This window comes from Falco biarmicus, chromosome 9 (genome assembly GCF_023638135.1).
Source record: "Falco biarmicus isolate bFalBia1 chromosome 9, bFalBia1.pri, whole genome shotgun sequence".
NCBI classification, from domain to species: Eukaryota; Metazoa; Chordata; class Aves; order Falconiformes; family Falconidae; genus Falco; species Falco biarmicus.
This window is the reverse complement of record NC_079296.1, coordinates 32,001,242-32,017,952: the sequence shown is the minus strand read 5'-3', so window position 1 is coordinate 32,017,952 and position 16,711 is coordinate 32,001,242. Positions and strand designations below refer to the sequence as shown.

General features: G+C 41.5%; 1 protein-coding gene across 7 annotated transcripts in view; it reads left to right on the top strand.

The window, feature by feature from the left end:
- The window catches only part of WDFY4 (WDFY family member 4), a 144,870-nt gene that overhangs the window by 112,743 nt on the left and 15,416 nt on the right, over nt 1–16,711 (top strand). For all 7 annotated transcript variants that reach the window (XM_056352640.1, XM_056352639.1, XM_056352638.1 and 4 more), the window contains 7 exons: nt 8–50; nt 857–976; nt 1,549–1,666; nt 2,373–2,482; nt 7,775–7,928; nt 10,121–10,212; nt 16,481–16,693. In XM_056352640.1, the coding sequence (XP_056208615.1) occupies nt 8–50; nt 857–976; nt 1,549–1,666; nt 2,373–2,482; nt 7,775–7,928; nt 10,121–10,212; nt 16,481–16,693 (850 nt within the window). The remainder of the gene's footprint in view (nt 1–7; nt 51–856; nt 977–1,548; nt 1,667–2,372; nt 2,483–7,774; nt 7,929–10,120; nt 10,213–16,480; nt 16,694–16,711) is intronic.

Sequence of the window (16,711 nt, the reverse complement as noted above, 5' to 3'; positions counted from 1 at the left end):
CGTACAGGAAGCACTCAGGAGGGGAAAAAACAATGCTCCAGAAGTGGCAGGTAAGCTACATCTTGGCTGCACATGGTTAAGTGAAGAATTTCAGCATCTGCCTGTGTGTCTGCGCACAGGTGTGTGTGTGTACATAAGTACTTCAAGACCTAAGCTGTTCTCTTGTGCTGCTGGAGGTAAGGTTATTGGCAAGAGGAGCAGAGTATTTACATCTGGTTATTACAGAGGTTTTGCTCCTGCTGTGAAACATGTGGTGCTACTGTCTGGCAGATTAAGTGTGACTTTACACATTTTTAAACTGAGACCAAAGAGAGCCAGCCACCTAGCTGAATGACTGTTCACAGATCATCTGGACATCTAAATCAACGCACCTCTCATTTTCCCAGGTGTTTTGCTGAACTGAGAGATGCATTTACTTACCTGCACCCCTGATCTTGGTGACGCAGGACACATTGAAGAAATCTATACCTTCTTGTTTATATACAGCACTTTGTGCAGCCTTTTCTGTACAGGCAGTTGTCCAGGATTTTCAAATATACAGATTCTTTGCATTTGGCACTCTTTTAAATTGGGAGAAAGCACTCTGTTACGCAAATGCAGCATAAAAGCACTGCTTGAGTATAGACAAATGCAAACAGCCTGTCTGAAGAACCAGATTTAAGACAGATTCTGTTGAACAGAATTTGTTGTACAAGAGATATTGTGCTGATCTGAATGGCAATGGATGATCGATTCCACTATTTATAATTCTTGTCCTGGTAGACCTGGGAACCACAGGGCTTTGCGGGTGTCATTGAAGCATAGTTCTCAGGGGTGGAGTTAGAAGATTTTAATTCTTGTTTCCTTTCCCTGGCAGAAGAGGGAGATCAGCAACTTTGATTACCTCATGTACCTGAACACATTGGCTGGCCGCAGCTACAACGATTACATGCAGTATCCTGTGTTTCCATGGGTCCTTGCTGACTATCACTCTGAGGTCAGTGCTTGCTGTAGCATTCTGTACTTTCTATGATAGCAACCATACAAAGGTTTGTCGAATTACGCCATTGAAGCTGAGGGGCCTAGACCAAGGGTTCAAAATTTGAGATAGTTAATTTGAACAGTACTGATTCTTTAAATATTAACCGTATCTTCAAATCAGTATGGTGAGGATCACATTCTGCCTCAGAAAGATGGATGAACATCTGTTTCATACATACCTACTTAAAGGCAGGCTGCGTTGTCTTGGCAGATAGGCAGGGACAGGCTTCTGTGACCCCTGACAAGGAGGTTTGGACAGAAAAGCCTTGAGAGCAATTTGCAACCTGCAAGGTTCTTTATTTGCGAAGCTGCTTGTACATGCTATCCTTTCAGTGGCACATGCTGCCACTCTATTTCCAAGTCCCATAACCGGTTCTGGAGATGGGTGTTTTAGTACTGAATCTGTGACCCTCTTTGTATAGGTGAAACTTCCAACACAGCCTTGCTGCTATCCAGTGTCATTGAGCGAGTCATGATGTCTAAGACCCAGGGATCTAAAATCTACATCTTTGCTGGTTTTGCTTTCAGACTCTAAACCTTACTAATCCTCATACATTTCGGGACCTGTCAAAGCCCATGGGAGCGCAGACTGCGGAGAGGAAACACAAGTTCATCCAACGCTACAATGAGGTGGAGAAGAGTGAGGGTGAGTGTTTTAGGAGACTAACAAACAGCAGAGGCTTGGGTCCCCTCAGGCCTTTGGGGATGCTGGTGAATCCTTTGGAAATGGCCACGCAAAAAATTTCCAGACCTCAGGCTAAGGGAAGCACTATATGCCAAGGAGATTCTCTCACTTCTGGATACAAACTGGTTCAGGATTCAAAGAGAAATGACTCCTACAGGTACTGCCTTACATGTCTTGTACAGCTGCATTCTGTTGTCTTCCCTTGGCCAGGAAGACACACTACAGCAAAAAGCAATGTCCCCTGAAAAAGACTGCTGTTAGCTAAGCTGTACACATTAGTCTTGTTTGTTAGCTAAGCTGCATGTAGAAGACTGCTGCACAAAGCTTAGCTAACAGGTACTTTAGAAAAGGAAACCGCATGCTGAGGCTGTTGAACTCTGGAGATCAAGACCTTTTTTGGTGCTAATGGGGAAGGGTACAGTCTGGAAAGTTAAAGGCCTTAATCTTCAGAAAATGCAATGTGGAAGGCGAAAAAAAGAACGTACAGAGATGGTAGTAACAGTGCACATTCAATGCAAATATGCAAGGTGTGCTTTTGCTCGCAAATCCTTGAACACATCTGCTTTAAAGACCTGTTTGCTATTTAGTTGTGCTGTGGTAACTGGATGGTATGGCCTTGAAATGGTGATATTTTGCCCTAGAACCTGATTTTGTGTCCAATTTCCAGGAGACCTGTCAGCCCAGTGCCATTACTGTACTCACTATTCATCAGCAATTATAGTGGCATCTTACCTGGTCCGAATGGAACCGTTTACCCAGACCTTCTGTTCTCTGCAGGTAAGGGGGCAGGATAGTTTCCCTCCTACACCTCATTATGGACACTGTAGCACATTATAGTGGCCATGTAATGAGGGGGGATTAATTCTTTTGACATTTTCTGTATACTGTAATTGGACTGTGGACTCACTGAAGGCTCTGTGCTATGTCTGTTGAATTCAATGAAAACATCTTAATGGGAGCGTGATTGATGCCTGATGATCTTGGTTTATTCCTGAGGGAGAAGGATTAGTTTTGGTCCGGTGATACATTTTGTGAGAGCTGAGGCATGTGAACACTTAGACAGTGTTTTACTGCCTGCCTGAGTGTAAGCTTCTTGACTTTGGGGCAGATGAGACTTTCACGGTAGGTATTCTAAGCCCAAGTGCCCATATAGTAATTCAGCTACAGGCAAGCACTTGGAGCTGGCTGTGGTGACATAAAGACTATTCCTGGGCCAGATGAGGGGACACAGGTTCTAGTGGGTGTGAAAGGATAGGGATCATGGGATCAGCTCCCTGAAGGAGTAGTAGGGTGAGACTACATTCAGTGCTCCAGGAGGAGGAATATTATGTTTTAGCTTGTTCTGAACTCGGTGGTGTTTTATGATGCCAGAAGCACCCACCATGGAATCGAATTTCATGGGAACTGTGTGCTTACCTTTCCCAGATGGTCAGCATACAGGGGCACAAAATTCCCTGACTGCCCTATTCAACAGGCAGTTGGTGACACAGAAGCACAGACGCTTGGGCTGTAGCAGACAATCGTTACCCTTATTTTTGTAAATGTGTTGTGTTATAAAAGGGTCTGCCAGGAGGACAGGTCCTCAAAAGTGTATTTCTTCGAGTGTCTCGCTGAAATCTACCTATCCCTATGGAGCATGTGAGGGAGACAGCTAGGCCAGAATATTCCACACTCAGAGACTGCTGTGCATATGGTGAGGGCTCGCCATGCCTCCTGCAGCTTTCCAAGTGCTTTGCTGTTGTGCTGGTCTTTTTTCTTTTTTTTTTTTCTTTTTTTTTTTTTTAATGAACTAATACAAATAAAGCGCTGTGCTAATTAAGTAATAAGCCCTATGATATCGGCTGTTACCAGCAGTAGCTGATGGGTTAGTGAACCACCTGAGGCAATGGTTACCATTGCACTCTGTGAGCCATATGTTAGCTGCAGTCATGAATGACTGTGGAGCAGTTATTTCTTGTAAACAGCAAAGGCTGCTGTATCTCACTGGCACACTTTTCATGCATAACAAGTTCCCAGTCTGAGTAGTTGCTTTGTGGCTGTGTTTGTGTGTGATTAGCAGGTAACCAGCATTTTTGTGGGGATAGTTCTCTTCAAAGGCTGCTGGGACCTGAAGCACTCGAAATTTTGTCTGGATGTGGATCCACTGAAACTGTTGAATGACTTCAGTTCTCTTTCCTTTGCCCTTATGTTGTTGCATGTTCAGCTGAGCTCATTGCTGTCATTTCCCCCAGCTGACTGGTCCTATAGTGGCTTGGGAATCACTAACTGTGACATGCAGTCAGGCAAGCAGCAGACTTCAGAACTATGTGATTAAGTCAAAAGCAGGTTAGAAGAGAAGTACTCCCAAACTCAAGACCTTGGAAGGGTGCTGATTTGGGAGCTGTGAAAGCTTCTCAGCATCTTAAAAAGTAGAAAAGCTATGCTTATAACTGCAAACTGCCAGTCTGAATGCATGACAAGGAAATGCAACAACTTGGGTGCACCTCTTGTGAAAAGTTGATGTTGGTGTAACATCCTGTTTCTCAAGTCAAAGAATTGATTTACACCTGACCACAGAAGGAGGCAGTGAGGAAGCATTGCCTCTAGTAGGGGAACTGTACTGGTGTTTACAAAACCTCACTATTTCACATTTTATTTTAGTGTATTGAGAACTGACTCTATAGAAAAGTGTGTATGTGCTTTGCATATTGTACTGGAATGGGTGAAAAACTGGCTCATCAGACAGATGTTGGATGGTACCTTCCACTTCACCTTAGATAAGTACCACCTGGAATTTCTTTCGGGAGTTGGTACCAACACTACAAAAAAGCAGCAAAAGTTTCTGTGTTTAGTGTCTTTTTCGGAAAGGACCCTATGTCCTTAATAATTAGTGAGACTTGCTTTTGTTTCAACTCAGCTTTTATCCCCTTTTATTCTTATCCCACACTGTTGCATTTCAGCAAGCGGGGAGATCTTCTTTCCTGGTGTTTACATCCCAAAGGTACTTACAGAGAATAGGGTTCTTACTCTTCATTGTGTCACTGACTTGAGCAGTTATTTAAGCACTGTCTGCAGGTAGTTTCTTCGTAGCATCTCTGGGCCTGGTAAGTCTTTGTACCTTCATAAGCATCTCTTAGAAGCACTTTGAGGTCTTCGGGTTTAAAGCACCACCAAGGATCAGTGATGCTCAGTTTTATAAACGTGGAGTGTCCTAACTTTTCTCTAGAGATCACTTTGACTAGTTGCTTTGTATATACTCTGCTGAACTGTAGTTTTAAAAAGCATATTTTTCCAGTATTCCTGATGACAGACAGTATAAGGCCTCTACTGAAAGGAAAGAAAATACCGACTTACTGTGTCTAGCTACAGAAAAGCCATCAGTGTTTATGTCAACTTAGAATCTAAAGAAATAAAGCAGTTCTTGATTCTCTTTTTCCATTTCAGTGCAGTTTCTGCATTCATAGAGAGAGAAAACTCATTAATTCTGATATAAATATATGCAAATAAATTTATTAATATAGGAAATGGGAAAATCAGTTATTGCTTCCTTTATAAATAATACAGGCTTAAGTTTTAAAGATATTACTTTTCCCGAAAATGAATTAGACAGCGAGGGAAAAAATCACATTTTTTCGTGGTGGTAATATCTTTAACCAGATTTGTCGCGCTAACAGCATTTCCTATGTATATATTATTTTTATTTAATACAGGTAATCTTTTTATTACAAATCATATTGTTTCTCAGGAGATTACCATCAGCTCTCATAAAAGCTGCAAAAAAAGATGAAAAAGCATCAATCACCACCAGACACAGCATGCTGTGTGCAGATTAAATATACAAAGCCCTTTAATATGCTTCAATGAGATACTTGTTAGCTGTTGATTTATTTATAGTCCTCCTTCTACTCTGTTTTAATTTCAATTTGAATTTGACTCCAAGGGTTCCTGCCTAATAACGATCAAGAACAAGATGACCTTGTGCTTCAGATTAACTCCAGCTAGGCTTACTCATGTGATTAGCCACTTTTTCACTCAGTCCCTTGAGTGGGTATGGGAAGGCTTCACAATTGTCAGTGGTATAAAGGAGGAGGACAAGAAGGTAAAGCAGAACTACGTTGTCATTTAGAGATGAGGCTGGACCAAAAGCTTTGTCAGAATTCACACCAGGGGAAGCAGGGATGGTTTTTTTCCATCTAGAATGTGTTGGCTTTTGGTGGGAGTCTATCTCGAAAGACAAGTGCAGAGATGTGGCTTCAGAACTTAGGGTTTATTGATTTCTGTGTTTTGATGGCTTATCCATGGGGGTAGTTTCTCCCTAAGAAAAGATACAGCAAAAGTTATTTTTTGACTTGCAGTTCCCAGACTTAGCAGAATTTGAAGATCCAAAGGGGTTGCATCATAAGTGTGCAGGTACTTGCAGGGTCAAAAGGGCAGTGGTTCTTATCATCAGAAACCAATGTGGAAACTGCTGCTTTGGATTCATCTGATCCATGGGAGTAGGATTCCATCCTTATAGCATGATTATGCTTAGACATTATCTTCTTATTTAATAGACTGCAAGTCAGAACAGCTGACTGTTTATATGCAGGATGACAGCATTCTCCTCATCTGGCACATGCAACAGTCTACAGGCAGAGAGAAAACTAACCAAAAGCTATCAAGTTTTCCCAAGGGGTCAGCCATAGACAGAATGTGATGGCATCTCATGTTCATTAACAGATTGACTCTTGCACCACCTCTGGGTTTTAGTGTCTTCATTGTGCAATCCTACTGGCTTATTCTTTTTGCCTAGTGAAGCAGCTTTGAGGATTGAATGGTTGAGGATGAGCAATCATTCATACATTTTTACTGCACTGCAGAACTATTTAAAGGTACTTGTTCTATCTCTGACAATATCTCTTGAGCCCTATCAGTGGGATGTAGTGTTATGTCCCATGACATATAATCCAAATTAATTAAGTCCAATGAGAAATACCTATATTAGCCTGGGAGCATGCTGCAGTTGGGCAGCTATACTGCTGCCAGTACCTAAACAAGGTATTGGGAAACAATTTGGTTCTGTCACTTCATACAGTTAGAAAGTCAGCTTTCTTCTGAAGCAACTTGTTCTTTCTGGCAAACTCATTCAGATGATCTCAAAAACCCTGATTTTTGTTTGATTATTTCCATTATTGTAGAAATTTTATGTTAAAATAAATCCTTTCATGCCTAACGTAAGGATCCCTATGTAAAGGTGGACTTGGATTTTCACAGATGCATACAGTATATGAAATCTCATTAGAAAATCCTGTAGGAGATATGGTTCCATTGTAAGGCATATACCCTTGATTCAGTAAGTGATTTATTTTATTCTTTACTTTCTTCTTGAGGGGTTAGCTCAAAATGACATCCTGGGCTACTGAGGCTGCTTTTGTCTAGTGTTTGACTCTTGTGAAACTAAACATGTTCAGATTCTCTCAGGATGTGAGGTAGTTTGTTTCTCCTTCGTTACACATCAATTCAGCTTGGGACCCAGATATTCCTCCTTTCTTCCCCTCTTTATGCTGTTGTTCCTTCCCATAAGGAATGAACAGCCCCTGCAGGCTCCTGCCAGCTGGGCCTTTCCTGTTTGCGTGGAGCTGATGAATGCTATTTCAGTGGTACTGCCCCTTCCCCAAAGGTTTTTCTCAGTAGAATTGTGCATAAGATTGTTCACAACTATTTGGGTCTCAACTGAAGCAAAACCACTGAAGTCCACTGCTTGAAAATCATTTTGGGGTGAAAGGAATTAATTGCTTTCAGAAGGATTAATAGTGGGTATTCTGATATTCTCAAGCTGCCCATGATCATTTCTGCTTGCTTCTTGTGTTATTGCAAGCTACGCCAAGACTCCCAGCTTTAATGGTATTCTCAACCTACATATTTACAAATCAGGACTAAGGCAGCCCCTAATATGAGATCACAGTTAGCAGAGCTGGGACAGATCTTGAGCTATCACCTAATCAAACATGTGATAAGATGATTATTGCAGAATTGGCTAAGATTCTGCATCTACTTTTTATTTAAAAAAATATTTGCACTGCAGTTTTTTTGTCTGTCTCCATTTCACAGGGTGGGAATTTTGATGTTGCGGACAGGATGTTTCACAGTGTCAAGAGCACGTGGGAATCAGCATCAAGGGACAACATGAGTGATGTCAGGGAACTCATCCCTGAATTCTTCTACTTGCCAGAGTTCCTGACCAATGCAAATCACTTTGAACTTGGTAAGTTCTAGAAGGGACTTCAGGGCTCCCCTTCTGCTCGTCAGCATAATGACAAGGGAAAAGATCTGGATCATGTGTTGAGAGTTGGTCCCTGGACTATGTGGACTGACCAGGCTCTCTAGTGATGAGAGCTTTTATTAAAATAAGGCTACAAGAATACAAGCTTCTGTTATCTGAATGCTATGAGAAGAACCAAGTTTACAGCTCAGAAGGGACTGTAGTTCCTATTAGTTACTGTGCAAAAGAATTACAAATTTTGTCAGACCAAGGTGGATTTTGATATAAGCAATCTAGATAGTTGCTCTTGAAAATTTGGTCTGCATCATCACATCTATGTGGCTATGAACAATATATTAATTTGACTTTTGCAGATAGATCAATTGTAAAATGGTGTTAGTGAAAGGTGTTTTTTTAAATTTTGTGCAAGATCACAAGGTGATTAAAGTTGTCAAATGTCCTCCCTATAATCTTAAAATGTTCTGCACAAGTCACATGAACTTGATACACTGTCCCTGGCCTCAAGCAGCATCACAATCCCTTCTGAATGTACACTGTCTTTAGACTTTTCTGCATCAGTGATTGAGGGTCAGAGAGAATCCAATAAAAATAGTATTCAGAAATAGTCATGGCAGTCCTGATCCACTTCACTTTACAGGAAATTCACATAATTTGCATAAAATGCAAAGCTGCTTTTTGTAGTGGACACAGGTTGATTAACAATTAAGGCAGCAGAGAAATACCTTAAGAATCAGCCTAAACTGATGACGGCAAGGCAACTTAACTCAAGGTATTGAGGTCTAGGTATATTTTTATTTAAGATCTCAGTGAAATGAGACATCGTTGTGGTTTAAGCCTGGCTGGCAGCCAAGCACCACAGTCACTCACCCACTCCCCGCAGTGGGGTGGGGGAAAGAATCGGAAGAGTAAAAGAGAGAAAACTCATAGGTTGAGACAAAGACAGTTTACAAAGTAAAGCAAAAGCTGTGCATGCAAGCAAAGTAAACCAAGGAATTCATTCACCACTTCTGATCAGCAGGCAAGTGTTCCACCACCCCCAGGAAAGCTGGGCTTCGTCACACGTAACGGTTACTTGGGAAAACAAACACCATCATTCTGAATGTCCCTCTCCTTTCTCCTTCCCCCTAGTTTATATGCTGAGCATGGCGCCATATGGCACAGAATATCCCTTTGGTCAGCTGGGGGCAGCTGTCCCAGCTGTGTCCCCTCCCGACTTCTCGTGCACCCCCAGCCCCTCGCTGGAGGGGTGGGTGAGGAGCAGAAAGGGCCTTGGCTCGGTGTGAGCGCTGCTCAGCAGTGACGAAAACATCCCTGTGTTACCAACACTATTTTCAGCACAAATCCAAAACACAGCCCCGTACTTGCTGCTATGAAGAAAATAAACTCTATACCAGCAAAAAACCAGCATAGGCATGCTAAGAAAAGAGCAGAAGGGGAAAAAGATGCTACAAGATTGTTAGAAGGTAAGAAAGAACAGGGGTACTTTCATCCTGAGGGGAGGTCAAGAAACAGCCTGGCTGAGATCAAGATCCAGAGACTGACCTGAGTGGAATCAAGTGGAGGGACCTAAAAAAGACACCAGAATCTTACCGACAGAGAGTAAATATACAGGAAGATTTTACAACAGGCAAAGCCAAGCACCAGAATCCGTTCACTGCCACACTGTAAGGAGACACGGTCCGGGACCTGAGCCTCAACTTAGATTTGAATTCATCCTATTGTGCAACACTGTGCTCTGATTTCAGAACATATGCTCAACTCCTGAAAGGGATCAGATTGCGAAGTACCTGACAACAAAATCTTTTTCAGTGCCTGTTTTAGTAGGAATATCTGGCAGTTAGGCCCACAGGATTATGTATAAAAAGAAAGTTGTGCCAACAAGTTTGTCTTGTCTGAGTTTGCAGTCAGTGCTAAAATGTTTTGTGCTGTGGACATGCATATTTTTACTGTATTAGTGACAGTTATTAGAACATCTCAATGCTTTATTATTGGATCAGAAATGCCAGGAGAAATTGGTTCTGCAGTGTTCTATGGCACTATATTTGATGTAGAACCTGAAACTGCATGTGGGAACGTCACGTCAGTTCCCTTTGACTTCAGTGTTTTAGAAAATCTATTTCTATTTGCAATGTGTGTGATTCTTGTTTTTAATTCTCCCTTTGTAATTCCTGCAGGCTGCATGCAGGATGGAACAGTGCTGGGAGATGTGCAGCTTCCTCCTTGGGCAGACGGGGACCCCTATAAATTCATTCTTCTGCACAGACAGGTCAGTGAGTATCAAGATTTGTGACAAAATGCTGCACTGAGTTGCACTGAAAATGAAGCTCTGAAGGCCAGAGTCACAAACCAAAATGTTAGATCCAAGTGTGTCCTGCCTTTGCAGAGTTCATGTGGATTCTGAACTTCACATGTCTATTTGTCTGTCTGACAATTCACCCTGAATCACGACCAACTTTCCAGACAGGTGAAGTTTGTATCTAGGTCTGTGACATGGACCTATCTCAGCCTGTAAGTGTATGTGAACATAACATAATGCATACACGTGACATTTATATGCATATAGTTCCATGTTGTGGCTAACCAGCTGTGTGTGTGTTTAAACTATCTACCTTCATCTCTGAGTCATGTTAGGACTACAATTACGTTTTTATTTGGGGAGGGGAAAACCTAATGTGATTTCCTGCCTTTAATGGAGTTAGCCTTGGCAATTTGAAAGCAAATCGGTTTAAGGTCCTGAGACTTAACTACAATTAGTGCTATCTATTAGTACTTAGAAAATCTTGACTTCTGCATGATGTCACCTGCTATGCAGCAGTGAGAACAAATGCAATTCTGTATGAAGGTTATTGCAATGAATGCAGACTTTGCAGCAGAATGTCTTGGTGCAGGTGTCTTTTTGTTAGAGCTATAAAGGCAATGGGCTGTACTATAGTGCCTCTGCATTATGTCATCAGATTTCCTGTGGCACAATGAGTCAATCTGTATTTGTGAGTACAGACAGATTGTTGCTGTATACCAGAAATGTGATGATGATATGTTTTAGCATCAGTGGGACTAAACAATTAGCCTATGATTTTCAAGGCATTGCATTATCCTGATTTGTCACGTGTACCTTCAGTTTCTGCCTCAGTGAGTTCTTCTCACCTCTCCTATGCTACGGCAGGTCCTCCCCTTGGGAGTTCAACTTTCACTCTCTGTAATCTCTTTGTAGGTGATTTTATCCAAACCTATGGATACATCCGTCTTCTCTATTTTGGTATCTCCAAATAAGCCTTTCTTCAGTTAACCTTTCCAAACGCTGGTTTAAATCCTGTCTCCTTAATGACTATCGTAACTTTTTTGTTCCTGTTCTGAAAAAAACTCAGTCATACTCTTGTCTTGTAAATTTTCTTTTCACCACTGTTCCTTTAACCATTGACAATAACTGCCCTGCTCCCATTAAGTTACCATTACTTTCATGTCCCTTGCTTTGCACTGCTGTGCTGCATGCAGAATCCATATTTCTTGTGATGTACATACTACTAAATAATTTACATGTTTTTCTTGGGCATTCTTTTGAATCTTCAGCTTATTCTTTCTAACATCCTGATACCTTGTTTCAAGTCATTACAGAGATAACTGGAAGGGGGACCATTTCCATTGTCTGCATTGCACACAAATCTCCTTCCCACTGCCCTTATTATTTGAACTTTTCTATGGCTCCACTCCCTATACTTAGTGTCTCTGCTTTCCCTCTTGAGACCCTATGCATCTGTTTGATTTATTTATTCTGGCCTCTTATGTCTCCTTCTCCTTGCAGCCACCTGGGTGCTGTCAAGTAATCTAGCCTTAGTCCCATGTTTGACAATGCCTTTTTTATCCATGTTTAAAGAATAAACCAAAAAAAATCCTTTATAAGCTGTTCTATGGGCTGTGAATCCATCCTGAGGAAAATTTTCTTCTGTTAAACCAGTTTTAAGAGAACAGGCTCGTAGTAGTGTACATCATCTACACATTTTGCAAAATTAATTCTGCAAACACTTTGGCTGGTGAATAGCTCTGAGAGCCAGCCTGTTCAACTCTGGATTCATTCACACGTGCTCAGGTTACTCCTGTGAGTGAGCTTGTATATGAATTGAGTCTGAGCTTGCCTGCTTTCTTGTGCAGTAGTCCTGCCTTTGTTTCTTTTTAAGGACTGTTGAGTGTATAATGAGATATATCCTTTTTTGTTGTTGTTGTGTAATCGATTAAGCAGCTCCCTTTAGTCTCTATTGTGAATTCATCACCTGAACGCTTCACTTTAAATCTGTGGCAGAACAATAATGCTAATAAATATTTAAAAGAAGTTAAATTTCAGTCTTGCTACTTTACCTATTTTGAAATGGGTAACTTTTAAACAACAACACTTATTAAAAATGTTGTTTTCAATCATTTCGGAAATGTCATTGAAAGTAGTCATCTACCACTTTTTGCCCCAGAATCCTGCCTCAGTACAAAACAGCTTGTGAATTAATGATATTCAAAATTATGTGGTGTGGAGAATAGCTGCTTACTATTATTAGCAGGTTTCAAGTGTCTCCATGCCTAGTAGCTTGACTCAGTGGTATGCTGTCATGCAGTTTAGTAACCTAAGCCAGTACATTGAATTTACAGCATATGCAGTAACTAATCAGTCCCTTTGCAGAAGCCACATTAATCTCCTTGTTCTTTGTTTTACCTTCTATTTCTGTAGCAGTTACCTGTGTAACTCAGATCACAGCCCAGTTTTACTGGGCTGACAAGCACACAGTGAGTAAACCTATCTGGGGAAAAAATGCATAGAAGAGCTTTTCTCCAGAAAACTAGTCAGATTGAAATAGGAGTGTGTCAGTAATAACAAGAAATGTCTCAATGAATCATTTCAACTTTCTGTCTTTGTTATCAAAACATTTCAAAATTATCTTTTCATTGCAATGTTTATATTAGATTACAGGCTGAACTGAAAATATTTTATTTTATGATGTAACTGTTAGAACTAATAGTGTATGGTATATAGGTCCATTATTAGTAAAATAAAAGGATGTGATTTTTCCACATTTAGAACTGGGAGGGGAGGGGTTGTGGATTTTAATACATGAGAAAACTTGAGAGTTGGGGTTTTTTGTTCTGATTTGGAAACACCGTTCAGTGTCTGCATTTCCCCCAGAATCTAGCTTCCATTTTTCAGTCAGAGTCTATCTCCTGCTTTTTTGCAACCTATTAGCTTGAGGGGATAAGAAGACAATGTTTTTGCCAAAGAACTGAGATGCAGAGAGGTTAAGCGCCATGTTCAGACTGCTTAAGCTCCTGTACATGCACAATAATAAGTATTACTGAGACTGACATCTCTGAAGCTCCTGGAGAGTGATTTAGAGACCCAGAGCTCCAGTCACACTGAAAAGTAGTGGAAGGGAAGACAGAAACGAGTTTTTGTCAGTGCCCATAATCACATGGTGATACTTCTGCTATGAGGGAGGAGATACTTGAGTAAGTGTTCTGTGCACTGCAGGCTTGCCACTTGAAGTACAGTCCTTGCTAAAATGAAGAGTTGAGCCTAGCGAGTGCCTGATCCCTTCCCTTGCAGGGAAGCAGCTCAGTGCCACCCAGTGCAAATAGATGTTAGCCACTGAGGTCAAACATGCAGCAGTTCCCCGGTGTTCCCCAGTGGCTCCAATGAAGGCATGAAGGTTTTGGGGCACTCTGGTTCCTTTCCCTGCTGTATCTCATGCTGTCTATGTGACTTCAAGGTCCTTAGTCTCTGTTCTCCAGATTCCCAAATATGGGAAGGATAACACCGTCCCTCCTTAACAGAGGTGCTGCAGACAGAAATCCATGGATGCCTGAAAGCTGCTGCAATTTTATGCTGATGTTTTTTTAAAGAAAAACATAGGGAGAAATCCTGTCTCGTATATTGTGGCTTGTTTGGAGTGTAAAGCACTGAGCCGTGCTCCTTACTGCTTGTGTAATGGTGAGCACTCTGAAGGCACTTAGATAAAATGGGGAACATCTGTTTTTGCCTTGTACATTGGAGTAAGAGTGCAGTTTGGAAATTAATCTATCAATCATCCCTGCATAATGTGGCTTTGCTCTTATTGCAGTGATCTCAAATTGTGTGAACTAGATTTGTTTTGGATGAAACAAACCCAAAAGCTGCACTCCAGTTGTGCACTACAGATGCTGATGGCATTCAGCCTGTAAGAGCAGACTAGATCTAATTTGAAGTAAAGCCCCCACAGTGTAATGTGGATATTGGGCCCTCTCAACCATCTGTTCTGTTCTACAGACCTGCTTCCACTGAGCTGCACTATTTGATAACATTGGCACTACTGATAAAACCACACAACTTTTATAAATTAATTCAAATCTCAAATAGGAGCAGTTTAGCAAATGAAAGATCACATTTATAGACTCATGTTCTTAATGATTTGCCAGACCTGATCAGATATCACGTACAGTCAATGAATATTCTGTCCCCAACAAATAGGTAGTACTAGGTGTTACACGGGAGGATGCAAGAAATCTTGCTGTGGAAAGTCGATTAGCCTGCCTGGGAAGTTCATCTGACTCTGAAGTGGAGAGTTAGAGATCTTGAATTCTGAAACATATAATGGTTTCTGTCTTCTGAAACCATCCACAAGACTGGGTGTACTTGTTAGTGGTACCGTGGTCAGTTTTAGAAGGCTTCACAATGAGTTTGGTGCATTAAACTGATCCAGATGAACACTGTTCTGAGGTTTGACTATTGCTTTAAAGAATATGAGAGCAAAGAATTGCTCTTGACATAAAACTGAGTAGCTCCCTGTTTCATGTTTAATAAGTTAGGAATCTCATCTACTAAAGAAATTTATTTACTTCCTTATTAGACACCAAGTTCTCCCTCCCTGGTTGGGCTTGTCATAGTGCTCAGTGAAATACTGAGAGGCTGCACATTTGCAGCTCTGTTGGTTGCTTTGTTTTTCTCTGGCAGTGATGCCAGGCAAAATTTACAGTTTGTAATTCATGGACTAACTGCTTTTATTAATAAGGATGAGTTCTGAGTCTGTTCATAAGTGTTTTCCTGTTGTTTGCAGGGGACAGATTGTATGCCACACTTGTTCTCTGAGCTGCCCCGTGATTGTTATAGCTGTGGGCAGGGTCATTTAAACCAGCTGCACTGGGCTAACTGTCGGCTCTGTGAAATGAGCCATTGTTCTGGATCCCATTAGCTTGTTTATTTCCACTGTGCTTTGGGTGGGATGGTCTGCTTGGGAGACCTTTAACTGAGCATCAGGGAGTATTGCGCAGTCAAATGATTTGGAGATCGGAAAGTATTTTTAATAATGCTTAACACTGCTGCTTGAATTATTGGGCAAGGCTGTTTGGGAATCCACAAAAATTTGGTGAGGCAGGTGATGGCAGGGGCACTAATGTTTAGTGAAGCCTCATGGGTAAGGCTGGGTAACCTGGAGGTGGGCAAAGGTTCAACTGAAACTTTTGTCTGCTGCTTATAAATTGCTCTCTGGATCTTCAAGGAAAACTTGTGTTTTCCACCATGTTTACATTGAGCTTTCTAGGGAGCCCACATTGGGGTGGATGTATTACCTTGTAACATCTCTCCCAGTCTTTTTTAGTAGTAATTGTTTCTTCTGGTCCCATTAATCCACACACTTGTCACTATGGGTAGAAAATCTAACTGAAGTAAACCATTTCTTATTTGGCGGGAAAAGTTCAGATCCCAAGTTTTTCCATGATGAGGAAATCCAGTGGTGTGACTGTCTCTGCTTAAGTCCTGCAAGGGTAGCAAAATGTTTGTTGATCAAACTCAGGCTGTCTTGAAGCTTCTGTCATACAGCTGCCCTGTTGCACCCCAAGTCTCCTACTGCAAAACCCCTTCCCTGTCTCGGCTTGCAGCACCCCTTGCCATTTCACTGCAAGTTCTAAATTCTCTTTGCTAGTTCATGGCATGCAGTCTCTCCTGCTATATCCTTCAGACCCCACTTAGAAGCCCCTCTTCTAGTCATCTCCCTTTCCAATCTATATTGATATGTATTTTCTCAAATAAAGTCTTTGCTACTCAGTATGATTTATAAGGCATATTTCTACAAATAGAAATTCACCTGTGATTTGTCCATAGAGCAAAGTGGTGGCACCAAATGCTAAAAGCTGTTTTGCTCATTTAGACTGTCTTGTGTCAGTAACAGTATCGGTGAAGACATGATAGCACAGGCTTTAATGTGTGCTAGAAGCTGGAGGATGTGCCAAGACCTGTGGAGCACTTCCACTCTGTGGAACCTGCCTGTGGTGTCTCTAAGGATATTACTTCTGGTGTCTGTTAAGACAAGCATGCTGCACTTTGTCCTTCCTTTTCCTGTGGGGATCCACCTTTCATCTCTTTGGTCACATTTTGTGAGGATGTGCTGAGAATGGTGGTACTGGAGAAACTGAAAGTGTAAAGATTCTCTTGCACAGAATTTCAGTCTCCAGCAAGGATTGGAAAGTGGTAATGTATTTGTCATGGATACACTCTGCTGAATTAATTAATTTTATTTTGGTTTCAGGCACTGGAAAGTGACTATGTCAGTGCACACCTCCATCGCTGGATAGATCTGATTTTTGGCTACAAGCAACATGGCTCAGCTGCGGTGGAGGCAGTTAACACCTATCACCCTTACTTCTATGGAGACAAGATGGACCTCAACAATGTTAAAGATCCTTTGATTAAGAACACTGTCCTGGGTTTTGTCAGCAACTTCGGACAGATACCAAAGCAGGTACCACTTTACCATGCG